The following is a 15,666-nucleotide window of genomic DNA, read 5'->3' as shown; positions in this document are numbered from 1 at the left end:
TTTGAGGTAGCAGTGTATTGTAATGTATAATAAAAACTGTAACTTACAATACTATATTTATATATATATAAATCAAATAATGGGAAGCGAGGCAGTCAGTGTACGTTCCAATGCGAAACAAAAGAACCGGTTTTACTTCGCAAAAGTCTGGAGTTTGTGAAACCAAAACATCCAAATCATTGGGGAAAGAAATGCAGTGATCCAGGGAAAGGGATTGTCAGATCAAAACACCTGCTATTTGATGTTACAGCGAATCGTCCCGTTAAATCTTTAGGTGTGAATGAATTGGTGGAGAGGATGCTTATTTTTTTCCCCTCTTTTTTTCCCCAATCATGAAATGGAGCTAATTGCTCTTCCGTTTCACTCGGTTGTCGGGAAGGAGGGAGAGAGATCAAGGAATCTGTTTATCTTCCTCGTCAAGGTCCAAACGGATGGATAGATCACCAATCAGACAACAGGATCAGTCGGGGGAGGGTGGAAGCGGGACCTCCCCGATAACCCCGCCTCTGACGCCCCTCAGCCAATCATCAAGTTGAGAGGGCGGGGACACCAGGTAAACAGCCCGCCCTCCTGACCTGGTTCAAATTCCATTGGCTGGGGAGCTGGAAGGAGGCGGGACGGTGTGTGTCCGGAGGCGGGAGAAGGCGGCGTGGGTTATGGGGAGGTGGCAAAGCGGATGCAAGAACTCAACTCCAAGGCATTAGAGAGGCTGGTTGCCTGGCTGTGGTTTCTGGTCGTTGTGCATCGGGCTTTGCACAGAAATCTCGTTGACACTTTCCTTCCCCCTTGTAGGTGGGGGGCTGATGAGTGGAGGAGGTTGGACTTAATAATGCAGCTAGCGGAGCGATGCTTCCCTCCCACTACTAACCTGCCCAAGACTACTTTCTACAGCTTGTCAGCCTCTCCAGACGGCCGGAGCCCCGCGTCCTCACACCTCGAGTTCCCGGAGACCGATCGCGGTGAGCCGGTGCAGGAGAACGCCGAGCTCCCCAAGAAGTTTGCCGGTGCAGGCATGCTGACCGAGAGCGAGAGCCACGCATTCGCCGCCTCCAAGGGCGCGGCGGCGGCCGTGGATCGGGCGAAGAGCTCGCCCGCGGTGGACGAGGACTTGACCGAAGTTCGCTACAGTCTGGACGGCATGGGAGCCGAGAGATATTTTCTGTCGCCCGTGGCCCCGCAGAACTTGAGTCCGGGGCATCACCATCAGCAGCCGCCGCCACCGCAATCTCAGCAACAGCAGCAAGCCGGGTCCACTGCGGGCCCTCTGCTCCCCTACCCCGCTCAGCACCCACCCGCCTTCCCCGTTAACGGCGCCAGCAGATACCTGGGTCCACACTCCGTGCTGGCGAACGGCGCCTACAATCCGATCCTGACCCCGGCCGGAGCGCAGGCTTTCCCCCCTTCGGCTTATCCGTCTTACCCCGGATCGGGGCGCTCCCAGTACGCACATGGTTACCAGGGCGGCCCGCTCTACTCCCAGTACCAGCCGAGTATCCCGCACCCTACCCGAGCACAGGTCTACCTCTGCAACCGGGCTCTCTGGCTCAAATTTCACCGACACCAGACCGAGATGATTATCACCAAACAAGGCAGGTACGGCTCCATCTCTTAATATTACAAAAGTAAATCCACCGCGCTGGTGTTAATTCCGTTCATTGGTGGGCATTGGCATTGGAAATCTGATAGTTTTAGATGTAATCTGAACTTTGCTCAGCTGTTAAAAGAGATAATTCCTAATTTTACCAGATTCCCGAACAGTAGCCCCCAGTAGCATTATTTGTTTACTTTTTTTTAACTTGTATCGTAGAAGCACTTTGTTATTTTTAATTGATTTGGGATAATATTAATTTGTATTATGTGTGTGCTGTATGTGTACTGTGTTGTGCACCTTGGTCTGAAAAAAAAACAAGTTTCGTTTGGCGGTACACATGCGGACGATTGAGTGACATTAAACTGAACTTGAACTGCTGGGTCGCAGGCCGCCGGCAGCACTATGCCAAAAGCGTTCTGTCCTGGGCCAGACTTTCAGGTTGTCTACAAGTGCATCCCATCTTCAAAGATCCTTCCTCTCCCAGGAATGAGGTCGCTAACCCAATGCCCAACCCTCCTCCTCCTTGTCGCAGCCGGGCCTGGGGACTGTCCATGGCGGAGTTCGAAAAGTTAACATTGGACCAAAATGCTGGTCTCCTGAGGATTTCAGTAAAGCGCACTTGTTTGCCCCGTCAGCTTACTGTGAACTCTGTCTGATCGGACCGTGCTACAAGTGGCTTCAGGATAGGTCTCTAAATATAACTTTGTTTTTGGAGTAACACACAAAGTTATGGAGGAACTCAGCAGGTCAGGCAGAAATAGAGTTGAGCTGTCGAGCGAGACCCAAGTGTGTGCCTCCACAAACATACACAAAGTGCTGGAGGAACTTAGCAGGTCAGGAGGAATCTATGAATCGACGTTTTGGACCGAGATTCTGCAGATACTGGAAATCCCCAGTAACACACAATAAAGTATTGGAGAAACTCAGCAGGTCAGGCAGCATCTATGGGAAGGAATACACAGCCAACGTTTTGAGCCAAGACCTCTTCACCGGGTCCTGGTAAAACGGCTCAGCCTGAAAAACCATCGTGTTTATTCCTCTCCATCGATGCTCTCTGATCTGAATTCCTCCAGCATTTTATGTGGATTTCCAGCATCTGCAGAATCTATTTTTAACGCGCATATTGAAAATTCTGCATGTTGGATGTCTGTGGGCCTTTTTATGGTTTCATTGTTTTGTGGCTGCCTTTAAGGAGAGGATTCTCAAGGTTGTATAATGTATGCATGCTTTGATAATGAATGTACTTTGAACATGGACTTGTTAAGTATAACCAGGAATAATGCAACTAAAACGCACAGCTTTAGCCTAAATAACGTGACGGAACCCACAGGAGGCGACTCCGTTCCAGAACATGATTCGAGCAATTATATAGAGAGAAACGATCGGTAAAATACAGTCAGGAGTCAATTGCAACGTCCGACAGCTCAGGTTGTATTTGTGGAAAGAGAAATGCAGTAACCGTTCAGACCCTTCGCCGAGCCGAAACCCCGCAGGTTGTGCACCTATTCATTCACCGGGAGTTCGGGACGACAGGCTATACCAGGCTCGACGCTGTTCGCCCGAGCATACTGAACGTGTATGTTCAACGGATGCGAGCCCTAACTGCATTCGAAAGGAAACTTATTATCAAAGCACGTACCTATTGCCATATACTACCCTGAGATTCACTTTCTTGTAGTCATTCACGGTATAACAAAGAGAAATACAATAGAATCAACGAAAAACTATGACGATGACTCAATGTGCAAAATAAGAGCAAGTGTGCAAATACAACTTAATAACAATAATGAATCGGTAAATAATATTGAGAACGTGAGATGTAGAGTCCTTGAAAGTGAGTCCATAGGTTGTGGAATCAGTTCAGGGTTGAGGTGGATCAGGAGCCTAGAGGTTGTAGGGTAACTCCTGAACGTGGTGGCGAGGGACCTGTAGCTCCTCTTGGAAGGGCAGACAGCCTTTTCTTGTGAACCGGGCAATACATTATTTCAAAGCCGAATAAAAAGGTGTGTGTGCGAAGGCCACACGTGTTATCATTAAACCTGATAGGAATCTCTAAACCCCGGGTACAACTACTGTACCCGGGCTCTGAGCGACAGGAAGTTATCTATTTTTTAAAGTTTGAGATTCAAAGCTAAGTCTCAGTGGATCGGTACAGTGGAACACACAAAATGATGGAGGAACTCAGCAGGTCGGGTACTGGTAGCCCGTCTCATTTCCGATTGCAAGATACTTGATTCTCTGACTAACCCTGTTATCAATCCTCGAATAAATTCGAACACGTAATTTAAGTTAGCTGCGTTGATAGTTTCGTATAAGTAAAACTTATACCATTGATAAGGTAGCCACAGACCCGATGAAAACAGAAAATGATAGCGGATATTGCCTTTAGAATTAAGAATGAAGCCAGTGTCTCGGTCTTCTGCACATTACAGCCCCATGGTATCGTGAGCAATGGGCAAATTACCGCGACGAGATGGTAAAATCAAACTGTTCAAGTCCAGTTCTTTTCTAAGCCAATACAATAATTTTATCCAGGTTCTCGGTACTTGTTTATCGGGCTGCCGGCCTTCAGAATGCTCGCTGTCTGTAAACAAGTCAAAATGCAGTGTAATGTTTTTTGCACAGGCCGTTCCTCCTTTTGCTTCTAAAGTTTGATATGCCTCAGCACTAGTGAGAAATGCAGCGTCGGAGATCACGCCTTCTCACCGAAACAAGGTTGCATCTTATACACACTATACCTTTAGATCTTTCTACACTTTTAAGCTCTGGGTCGAGTTTTGGTTTTGTTCGCGTAGGGAAGAAAATCCCATCATCATACAGCTGTTTATAATTTTTTTTTCCGTGACAATGCGTGACTGTGACTCTGGCTTTTATGTTAACAAGCTCTCTGCGATGCTATTCATGTCTCCTGATCATTCGCCGTTTGTAGTTGATCAATTGTTAAAGGTGTGCTCTCCTTACCAAGCGCGCTGTTTCGAGGAAATGCGGTTCTGAGTATTTTGTAGTTTTGCCAAAACCTCTCTACGTCTAATCACTTTTTAGAGATCCCAATCATTAAATTCCGATGTTTCCATCTGACTCCGGTTTTAATTAACGCCTCGTGGAAGTGCAAAAACAGCACTGCAGTCTGAAATATCCGGATCTCCCAATGAGACTGCCACGAACGATCACTTTCTGTTGGCAGACTTTTGTAACATTATAATTACAATAGAAAAAAATCAAGAAGATGCCCCGGTTTCTGTTTCGGGATGACGCGAGCATTAATACCATTCGAGTGTGGAATACTCACGATTATCGCTTTTAACGCAGAATTACTGATGCAGCTGCCGCTAGCGGTTAGGCAGGATGTTTAATGCATTTTCTCCGGAACAACGACGTTCCTTTAATTCCATTACAGTTTTGCGAATGTCAACAACGGGAAAAAATACATGTTAATTAAACTTCTACATTTTATTTTACTGAAAGGAGGTCGTGCGCCGTTAGTACGTTCATTAATCTAAATAAATTAGATTAGTTACTTAATTCCTATTTCCTAAAACTATTCTGAATTCCCCAAGTTACAATGCCGGTAGAAACGCGGGGTAACACTGATGGCATTAATAAACAGTATTGATGCAGACCAGTAATATTCAAGGTCAAGACTAAAATTAGCGGTAGACGTTTCCAAACTGTGCTTCGCGGTCTATTAAATTATTAATAATTTAATAATTGTCAGTATGCATCGGCATTAAAAGTTCCCTCAGTAGTTGAGACCGGGAGATTCTCTCCCATCTCTGCAGCCCGATGTGTGGTCGAGCACACAAATGAGATTGCCGGAGTGCAGGGATCTCTCCCTGAACCCAAGGCCGTATTTGACACTCCGACCCAAAATCGCTGATACCTGGCTCGGGCCGAGTCGGTCATCAAGATGCACTTAAAATGCCATTCCTGTTTGAAAATAGTTTCTCTTCTATAAACTGCCAACGTTCCAGCAAGCAGAACAAATTCGAGTTTTTTTCTTTAAGAGAACACTCGTGTTTAAAATTTAAGAAATTTTATGTTCTGTGAATGTTCAAGAATATAAGGCCAGAAATTAGTCCAGATGAGTCACGATTTACACTAAACTGCGGAGATGTATAGTCATGGGGTCTGTATAGTTCAGAATTTACCGTTCTGACCCGGGTTCTAATGAAGGGTCTGCGACCTGAAATGTGAATTCTGTTGTACCCTCTGCTCTCTAACAGTACTGTCTGTCCCGCCTATTGTTTCCAGAATTTTCCATTTCCTTCAGATTTCGGGTGTTGTGCATGACCTTGGCTTCTGTTTGGCAGTAAATATAAAACGTACTGTTTATTTTCCCCTTTATTCCCCTCCGTAGAAGCTGCCTGACCTGCTGAGTTCTTGCAGCATTGTGTGTGTGTGTGTGTGTGTTGCTCCGGATTTCCAACACCCGCAGAATCCCTTGTTACGATGTCATTTCATCACTCTTATTTCTTAGAGTGATCTAGTATGTCTAGATTCAGATTGTTTAACGTCATTTTCAGTACACGAGTGTAAAGGAAAACGAAATCATTGTTAATAACAGAGATCCGATGCAGCACAAAAAAGACACAGTTAGATAAAACATGGTAAATATAAATAAGTGAGATAAGATTATATACATGAATTGATTGTATGTCCATAAAGTGAGGCTAGGCACATAAGATGACTGACACGAAATGATAAAGTAGTGGTGGGGTGGGGGGGGTGTCTAGCCGTTTTGCTCGAGTAAAGTCATCTTTTCTTTTGTTGCCTCCATTTTTTTTCCGCAGGCGCATGTTCCCTTTCCTGAGTTTCAATATCTCCGCCCTGAACCCGACGTCCCATTACAACGTGTTCGTGGAAATTGTGCTGTCCGACCCCAATCACTGGAGGTTTCAGGGAGGGAAGTGGGTGACCTGCGGGAAAGCTGACAACAACATTCAAGGTAAATCCTGTAGCTCGCTCGAACGTGTGCGCGGGCTTTGAGGTTGAGCTCTCAAACGGATGGGGTTGTGCCGCCTTCTCCTCCTGTAGGGAACTAATCTAAGGTCGCAATCAGACCAGTACAGCGTGGTAGATATTAGTAATTGATTTAGAGAGCACCTTCCAAAGAAACGATAAAGTTCAAAGTGTTCACAATCGGATAAGTGCAAACATGAAAATAAACGACAAAGATGTCAGTTAAAAGCGAGATTTTGAGCTTGTGATTAAAAGTGTCAAATTTGCCTGCAGCCAAAATGGTTTTGAGCACCACAATTAGTGTTTTTAAAAAAAAACTGACCTGCAAATTATCTTTTGAGGGAGGGTGTTTAAAATTTAAGAGACTGCCGGAAGAAGACCTGAAAGCTCCAGCAGGATTAGAAAACGAAAGCGGATTATAAAACTAACCAGATTTTTTAAATATTTATTGCCCACATTTCCGTGTCTTAAACTTGGTAAGTGTTAGCAATTAATCATCTTTGCGACCCCTCCTTTACCCTGATGTTTCTGTGTGATTTAGAGGATAGAAAGGTGCAGAACAAGAATAGGCCCTTAGTCCTGCAATGTTGTACCGAACGAATTAAATTATTAATTAGATGGCTAACTTAACCAGAATCAGAACAGCTTTCATATCACTGGCATATGTCGTGAAATTTGTTGTTTGGCGGCAGCAGTACATTGCAATACCTAGTAAAAAAAACTATGCATTACAATAAGTACTCTATGTATAAAATATTTTAAAACGTTAAGTAAGTAGCACAAAAAAGAGCAAAATAAAAGGAAACAGTGAGGTAGTGTACAATGAGAAGAGAACTTGGCCTGTGTAATGGGGGTCCTTAGTGACCTATGCTGCCTTTTTGAAGCATTGCCTCATTGCCTCGTCTTATCCCTCCTGCCTACTACACAATGTCCATATCCTCACATTTCCCTCACATTCATGTGCTTTTCTAAACATCTCTTAAAAGTCAGTTAACAAATTGTTAATTGCTTAAAGTCCTGTCATAATCCTCTGACCTAATAAGCAAACCAGGAACATAGGACTAGTTTGTATATGTCATTGGAGGGTAATCATTCAAGATTCAAAATTATTTATTGTCATTCATCAGTACACAGGAATAAGGGAGGACAAAACGATTGCTACTCTGGACCTCCAAGATTTATCATGTTTCAATTGCTGACACTTTTTGAGAGAGGCAGGACTTCCATTTCACATTTTCTCAGCGGAATTGTCTGGAGAGTCGATTAAAATCAGAATTTCTAGTAAGAATTCCAGCTCGTGAGGCCGCTGCCATTTTTATTTTTTCAAGTGAGGTTATATCTTTTGACCGCCTTCCCCATCTGATATAACAGCTTGTATTGAAACAGCATCTTTAATACAGCAAAATGTTGCCACGCTGATGGTCGGGCATCCTTTGCTGGATTCATCTGGAACCACCGAATGCAGAAAATGAATAAATGAATCTCAGGGTTGTATATGGTGATATATATATATCTATATGTGTGTGTGTGTGTGTGTGTGTGTACTCCAAATATGGTGATAGTCAATTTACTTTGAACATCCCTGAGTGTAAAACTTTGTGACTATCATCCATCCACACCACCCCCCTCTTTCAGTGACTTTTTCACTTTATTTATATTTTATTTTATAAAGACACATTCTGGATCCGGTTTCTTTCAATGTTTTTTGCTAAGTTGATTATCTTAACATCAAAATTGAATTTTTAGAGCAAACGTCATCCCACCCGGAAATGTCAAAGAAAAAAAATCAAGATTCTAGTCAAGTTCCCATCCCGTCTGCCTGCATTCGACCCATCTCCCTCACTTCTTTCTACTAAAATCGGCGGGATGCACAGGAGCCTTGGGTCGCACACGGTCAGGTTCAGGAATAGTTGTTGCCCTGCAACCATTGGGCTCTGAGACTGGCTTGGATCCCTTCACTAAGCTGACTCACTTTCAGGCACCCTGCGTTTGTTATGTATGGTTTTTCATGGATTCCGTTGTATTTTTTTTAATTTCCCGGTGGGTGTCTGCAAAGATAATGAAGCTCAAGTTTGTATATGGTATACATACAGTATTTGATACAACTTTGAACTTGGCTCTTAGCAATCAAGGAGTGTGCACCACTGATACAAATGGTCCAATCAAATGGAAACACGTGCAGTTAAGTTCCAGTCTCACCCCTATCATTATTCTTCAATAATTTGGTTTGCCAACAGTTAGAAAAACATGCTATAGATGTTTTGAAAAATTCTAAATTTAACTCCTGCGGGTTAGATGCAAGATTCAAGACTGTTGAATCGAGTCATTTCCAGTACTTGAGTTTAAAGGAGAATAAAGTAAATGTTATTCCAGATCTGATGCAGCCCAAACAAACACAGTAAGATAAAGAACACAATAAATATAGGCAAACAAGATAGCTCATGTACATAGATTGATTGTAGGTCTGTAAAGTGGCACAAGACACAGGAGAGTCTTTACATAAGAGAGCTCTGACAGGAAATGATAAAGTAGTGGTGGGATTAGTGGGTGGAGGTGTTGATCAGCCTTACTGCTTGAGGAAAGGAACTGTTTACAAGTCTAGTTCCCTCTAATTTTTTTTACAGCTGTGTGGACCAACCATTACTCCGAGCAGGAAATTTTTACACGGCCTGAAAACAGCACAGCACTTCAATAAAACATTATATAAAGAAAAAATCCAGCTGTGCAGCAACAAAGGCTTAGAGGGAACAGTGCTGGTGGCCCTGAGGAGTGGGGCAAACAAACTGCGGCTTATTAATGTTACACGTTATGTAAACACGGCCGTATTTGGCCAAACTGTAATTTGAAGTATATCAATAATGCTAATATTGCAAGTGTGTTTACAGTGCAACTTTGTACTCCCTAAGATCAAATGCAACCTGCAAGCCCCCAATATCCACACTAACTGCTACAAAGTATATAAGATTTTAAATGCCATTTGCATTATGTAATGAAATTGCAATCTTGCACATCTGTTAGCAGGATCGTTTTGTTTGGGCTGGCATCCAGAGTAAACATCCATCTTTTCAAATTTATTGTTCTCTCTCTCACCACCGCTGTTCATGGCCACACAGTACCTGAAATGCTCCAGTGCACATAGCTTTCATTGCCATGCAGCTGGAATAAATACAGATGAGAAAAAGTTTATGAAATGCAAAATATTTTCTTTGTTGCATAGTATGTCATTATACCCTTCATTTAATAAATAAAATCAAAATTATGTGATTTTTCAACTGGCATTCTAAATACTTGTATGCATATTACTAAAAAGACAAAAATTATTTTTAAGTGTCGCTTAGTTTTCAGGCCATGTTAATACTGATCCTGCTCAGAGCAATGGTTGGTCCGTGCAGCTGTAAAGAAAACTTAAAGGGAATGTTGCACATCACCCCTTAAGTAGGAAGCTAAATAAAAAGTACAACAAATGACTTTGACTAGTTTGTTCAGCAGAGGTCATTGTAAAAGTTCAGCCAATTAATTAGGTTTATAACTCCTCACCTCAACTAAGATGGTACATATTTAGATTACTTGACAATTGGATCAATGAATGGATGGTTATAATGGAATTGATTTATTATTTTCACATGTACTGAGGTACAGTAGAAAACTTGTCTTGCATACTGCTCAAACAGATCAATTCATCACAACAGTGCATTAAGGTAGTACGCAGTGAAATAGTAACAGGATACAGAATAAGGTGTTACCATTACAGAGAAAGTGCAGGCAGACAATCAGGTGCAAGGTCACAATGTGGTAGATTGTGAGGTTGAGGGACTATCTCATTGTACTAGTGAATCAATAGTCTTATAACAACGGGCACAAAGCTGTCCCTGGTGAGTGATGTCACCTTCTACTTGACTGGAAAGGGGAAAAGACAAAATGTCTATTTGGAATGATAGGCTGATGAAGTGCAAGTCATGTCCTCAAAGAAATCTCACCAAATAAAGTACAAAGTGCAGTGTAAATTTATTATCGAAGTACATTTATGTCACCATATACCTGAGATTCATTTTCTTGCAGGATTCACAGTGGAATACAGAAGTACAATAGAATCAATGAAGACTATACACAAAGACTGACAACCAATGTACAAAAGCATAAACTTTCATTTTCGACACCTTATAAACAGAAATTTAAAACCTTGTAAGGCGTCATTTCATATTAATTAATCATTCAAAATAATGAATAACCCATTTTCAAACTGAAATCACACAAATTCACAAAGAATGGATTTTTAAAATGTATTCTATTTATTTAGCGGTATGGTGCTGAATGGACTCTTCCAGCCCAATGAGCTTCACCACCCAGAAACCCACCTATTTAACCCTCGCCTCATCACAGGACAATTTATAACGATCAATTAACCTTCTAACCAGTACGTCTTCCCACTCGGAGTGTACAAACTCCATATGGAGGGTATCAGAATTGAACCCTGAACTCCAATGCCCCAAACTGTAATAGCATATGCTACCACGGTGCCTGAGGTTTCTCTTCTCAATGTTATTCACAGCATTGCACCTCTCTTTCATTGCTCCCAGGTAACAGAGCTTACGTCCACCCTGAATCTCCAAACACTGGGGCTCACTGGATGAGGCAAGAGATTTCCTTCGGGAAGCTTAAGCTGACTAACAACAAGGGTGCAACCAACAACAGCACTCAGGTGAGGCAGCCAGGGTCAGCTACACCTGTCCATGATGTGTTACTCTGTAATTGTGACCCGACACCATGTGAGATCCTTAGAAAGAGTATTTTTTATTGATGCAGATGGTGGTGTTGCAGTCTTTACATAAATACCAACCACAGCTGCATATCGTGGAGGTGAGTGAAGATGGTGCAGAAGATATCAGTGACTCCTCAAAAACCCAGACTTACACCTTCCCTGAAACCCAGTTTATTGCAGTGACTGCCTATCAGAACACTGATGTAAGTTTAATTTGCAACATCTTAAAACTGGTAACATAAATTGAGAAGTTGGCAACAGAAATTTTATGAAGTTTTTTTTAAATTATTAGATCACACAGCTCAAAATTGATCACAATCCATTTGCCAAAGGTTTTAGAGACAACTATGATTCGTAAGTATATGCTTTCAATATGTTATATTCAGGTAACTTTTCCTTTTCTCCTTTTTTAACTTGCTGTATCATAATCATTTCATCAGTGTTCTGTTCCTTTTTTTAAAATCTCAGTATGTTCACGGCTCCAGAGAATGATCGATTGACCCCGTCACCCACCGATTCTCCTCGGTCCCATCAGATCGTACCCGGAGCCCGTTACACCATGCAGCCTTTCTTCCAAGATCAATTTGCCAACAGCATACCATCCGCCCGGTTCTACAATGGTGAGCGAACAGTCCCCCAAACGAGTGGCATCTTGTCCTCTCAACAGGCGGAGGAGTCAGGCAACCCACCGCAGAGGTGGTTTGTCACTTCTGTGCAGCAGCCTGGGACCAACCGGCTGGACTTCACCTCTTATGATGCAGATTATGCTACAAATGCTTTGCTGCCCTACGGCCTCAAGCCTCTGCCCATCCAATCTACTCATTCTCTGAGCTACTATCCTGACCCAACATTTGCTTGGGGCTCCAGGAGTTCCCAGTACCAGAGAAAGATAGCCCCTGGGTTAACGTGGTCCTCCAGGACGAGCCCTTCCACTTTCCCAGAAGACCAAGTGTTGTCCAATGAGGAAAAATCAAGAGAAGAAGCCAACTCACCGTGGATCGAAACTCCTCCATCCATCAAATCCATGGACTCTGACTCTGGACTGTATGAAAATGCCTGCAAACGGAGAAGGGTCTCAGCTGGAAACTCCAGCACTGAGAGCTCCCCAACAATCAAATGTGAGACTATTACTCCAAAAGAGTATAGCAAAGATGGTACAAAAGCGATGGGCTATTATACTTTCTACACCAGCCCTTAATTAAAGAGTATTTCTGTGGTTTGTATGTATATACCTAATCCATTTGCCAAATGTCAAAATGGTCTTATGTGTGCCAAAAAGACTGAACTTTACTTCCATCTTTAGGAACTGACTTTGTACAGTCTATTAGTGCAATCAAATTTTTAAGAAGGTGCCAAAGCTGTCTGAATGCTGTAAGCAACAAGATGGACATATTCTAGCTAACCCTGTTCTCAATGTTACATCCCACAATATATAGTATTAATTTTAGAAAGAATTTCTTGGGGCGGGGGAGGGACTGATTGACTTTTATCATATGTGGTTTTATTTATTTGAAGGTACATTGATGTACAGTTCCTGTTCTGTATAGTCCTCTGTAGAATAGGTGCAGTATAATGTAAAGGAAAATGACCAGTGTTAGTTCAAAGTAAAATCCAGTCCATCGATGTGTACAGATTAAGCAAAAACAGCTCGATTCAAGCATTACATTTTTTCAAAAGCAATAAAATAAGACTGTGGATTTCAACATTCCAAGGGGTTCTGTGAGAAGGGAACCATGTACCTGTAGAATCTTGATAAATGCATAACTAATGCACTTAATCTTAGCAACTTCCCATGTGCTGTTCACTTACCAGAGTTAGAATTGTGTATAAAACTTATTGGCAGATTAGTTCTGTGTTTTTTCAGGCTTCAGTCGGCCATTTGATTGTAATTTTGGAAATTAAAATCTCACCTATAAATTAAATTCTTCGGACGTTTACGTGTTTTAAAGTGCACCAATTTGCTTTTTAAAACAACTGGTTTGCCATTTTCAGCTGAGAGCTTCCCAACGATCTAATGTGAGACTATCACTCCAAAAGTACAGCAACGATGGTCCAAAAGCCATGGGCTATCTCCTCCTACACCTTATGGGACAATAAATCAGCCATGATTGAATGACAGAGCAGTTTCAATGGGCTGAACGGCCTCCTATGTGTTACTTTATAAATTTCAACAAAAGCCTTTAAGAGTATTTATGTTGTCAGTTTATTTTGTGCCATTGTCGTGGTTATTTGCAATTGGTCCATTATATTAAAAATAACACGGCAAATAATAAGCTTTCCTGCTATTTTGAGGATTACAATAATTTTTAAAAATGGGCCTTGTTTATCTACAACTAATTGTATATGAATCTTACTTCTGCCAGTTTTCACAGAGAGAGATACCAACCGTCTGCACAATCTCAATAATTAATCAAGTAGATAGTTAAATGCTTTCAACCATTGGCGCTACATTTAAATTGTAGGATGCACGGTGACAAAACGGCAGAAGGTGGAGAGTACCAGTGTTTTAGACGTGTAGTCGTCTAAAATCATTCCCTGCTGTAGCATTTTTTTGGAATGATAAGTTCATGTTTCATCGTTAATATAATCCGTGTCAGAATCAGGTTTAATATCACTGATATATGTCGTGAAATTTGCTGTTTTGCGGCAATGATAATAATAGCTATATATCACGATGATATATATACAAAATAGGTATTGCAAAGGGAGAAAAAAGGAAATAGTGAGGCAGTGTGCGTGGATCCAGTTGATGGCGAGCAGAAGCTGTTTCTAAAACACTGAGTGTCCGTCTTCATGCTCGTGTACTTCCCGCCTGACCACCATTATATTCCAAGTTGCAATGGGAGCTTGCTCCTTATAACTTGGAAGGCAGGGGCGACGATCTGGTTTAATTCATGTACGCGGGATTTGCTCTGACAGTCTTTTCAACATTCTAAAGTCCTCTGCAATGCCTCCTACATGAATTTGCTCCGCTTTCATCTTGCTCTGTTTTATTTTCTTCGAAATTCAGTTTTTGAAATTGTATTGATTACACTTCGCCCATGCCAAAGGAAACTCAGGCACAAGGAGGAACGGGGCCCGCTCAGTGAGTGAGTTGCCACTCTGCAGGGCAGGACATAAGCGGACTCGGTCACGCCATTTGTACAGTTTTAGAAGCTTGTGTTTATGATCGACATCCCTATAAGATGCAACAGTGGACTCCCACGTTTACGCTAGCACTCTGTAAGAAACACCACCATTTTAGATAGCGCAAACAACCATTTTAGATGTTCAGTCTTCAGCAAAAGAGATTCGTTCTGCAGTTGTTGAAAATCCAGAGTAACACACACAAAATGCTGGAGGAACACAGCAGATCAGGCAGCGTCAACGGTAGGAAATAGAGTCGCGGTTTCAGGCGAGACTTTTCATCAGGACTGGAAACTAAGGGAGAAACAGCCAGGATAAGGCAATGGGCGGTTTGATGAAGTCCTCGTGGGAAACTTCGATTGCTTATTCCTTTCCATAGATGCTACCTGACCTGCTGAGTTCCTCCAGAATTCGGTATATGTTACGGTAATAAGTTTTCATTCGATTTTAGAAGCTATCGGGTGAATTGAGCCATGTTCATTATCACTTCATAATATCAATAATCTCTCCTATCCCCTCTAATCCATCAAACACAGTTGCCAGGGCCCATCTGGAATCAAATAAAATATTAATAAGCCCTGCGTCATTTGATAAATTATTTTAGAACCAGTCTGGTTATGGGTTCCCAAAGATTTGATCCTGCTTGCAAACAATCTGCTTTACCCACTGTGATCACACGTCTCTGAGGTGAAGAAGAGCTGTCGGGATCATTGCTTCTTAAACCCAAACGCAATCACAGATCACTCCTAGTGTTTTCAAGTACTGGGAAGCTGTAGCGGAATTTAATATACCCAATATCGACCCATGAGAGGCGGCACACGCAACCGTGACGAAAACAAGGTTGTGAAAAACAGATTTTTTCTTGACGTTAATAAAGTTCAAAGTAAATTTATTATCATACTACGTATATATATCACCATATCCCACCCCGAGATTCACTCTTGCAGACATTTATAGTAGGACAAAGAAATACATGGGTCAATGAAAAACTACACACGAAGACCGTGCAAAAGGCAAATACCAAAAAATATAATAAATAATTATAACTAAATTTGAATAAACGGTACTGGGTTATAACGTCTTTGAGTGCATCCATGGAATGTTATAATCAATTCGGATTCTTTAGAGAACCCGGTTTCTTTGGACTGCTTGATTACCATCGGCATATATCTGAGCGTTTTTGTGATCCCAGCATCAATACTACAGGGTTTGTTTTTGCTTATTTTAAACC

At 42.1% G+C, this 15,666-nt stretch overlaps 1 protein-coding gene across 2 annotated transcripts; it reads left to right on the top strand.

The window, feature by feature from the left end:
- Positions 1-751: 751 nt before the first annotated feature.
- On the top strand, positions 752-13,212 carry LOC134357813 (eomesodermin homolog). Of its 2 annotated transcripts, none has more exons than XM_063069494.1 (6): positions 752-1,593; positions 6,382-6,536; positions 11,128-11,249; positions 11,354-11,512; positions 11,602-11,663; positions 11,750-11,949. In XM_063069494.1, exons 1-6 carry the CDS (start codon positions 830-832, stop codon positions 11,799-11,801), a joined length of 1,314 nt encoding a protein of 437 aa, XP_062925564.1. In that variant the 5' UTR covers positions 752-829; the 3' UTR covers positions 11,802-11,949. The 2 variants fall into 2 exon arrangements, with proteins under 2 accessions (XP_062925564.1, XP_062925563.1); XM_063069493.1 differs by having other exon boundaries at positions 756-1,593; positions 11,778-13,212.
- Positions 13,213-15,666: the final 2,454 nt, after the last annotated feature.

This window comes from Mobula hypostoma, chromosome 17 (assembly GCF_963921235.1).
Source record: "Mobula hypostoma chromosome 17, sMobHyp1.1, whole genome shotgun sequence".
Taxonomy (NCBI): Eukaryota; Metazoa; Chordata; class Chondrichthyes; order Myliobatiformes; family Myliobatidae; genus Mobula; species Mobula hypostoma.
This window is presented reverse-complemented; position numbering and strand designations above follow the sequence as displayed.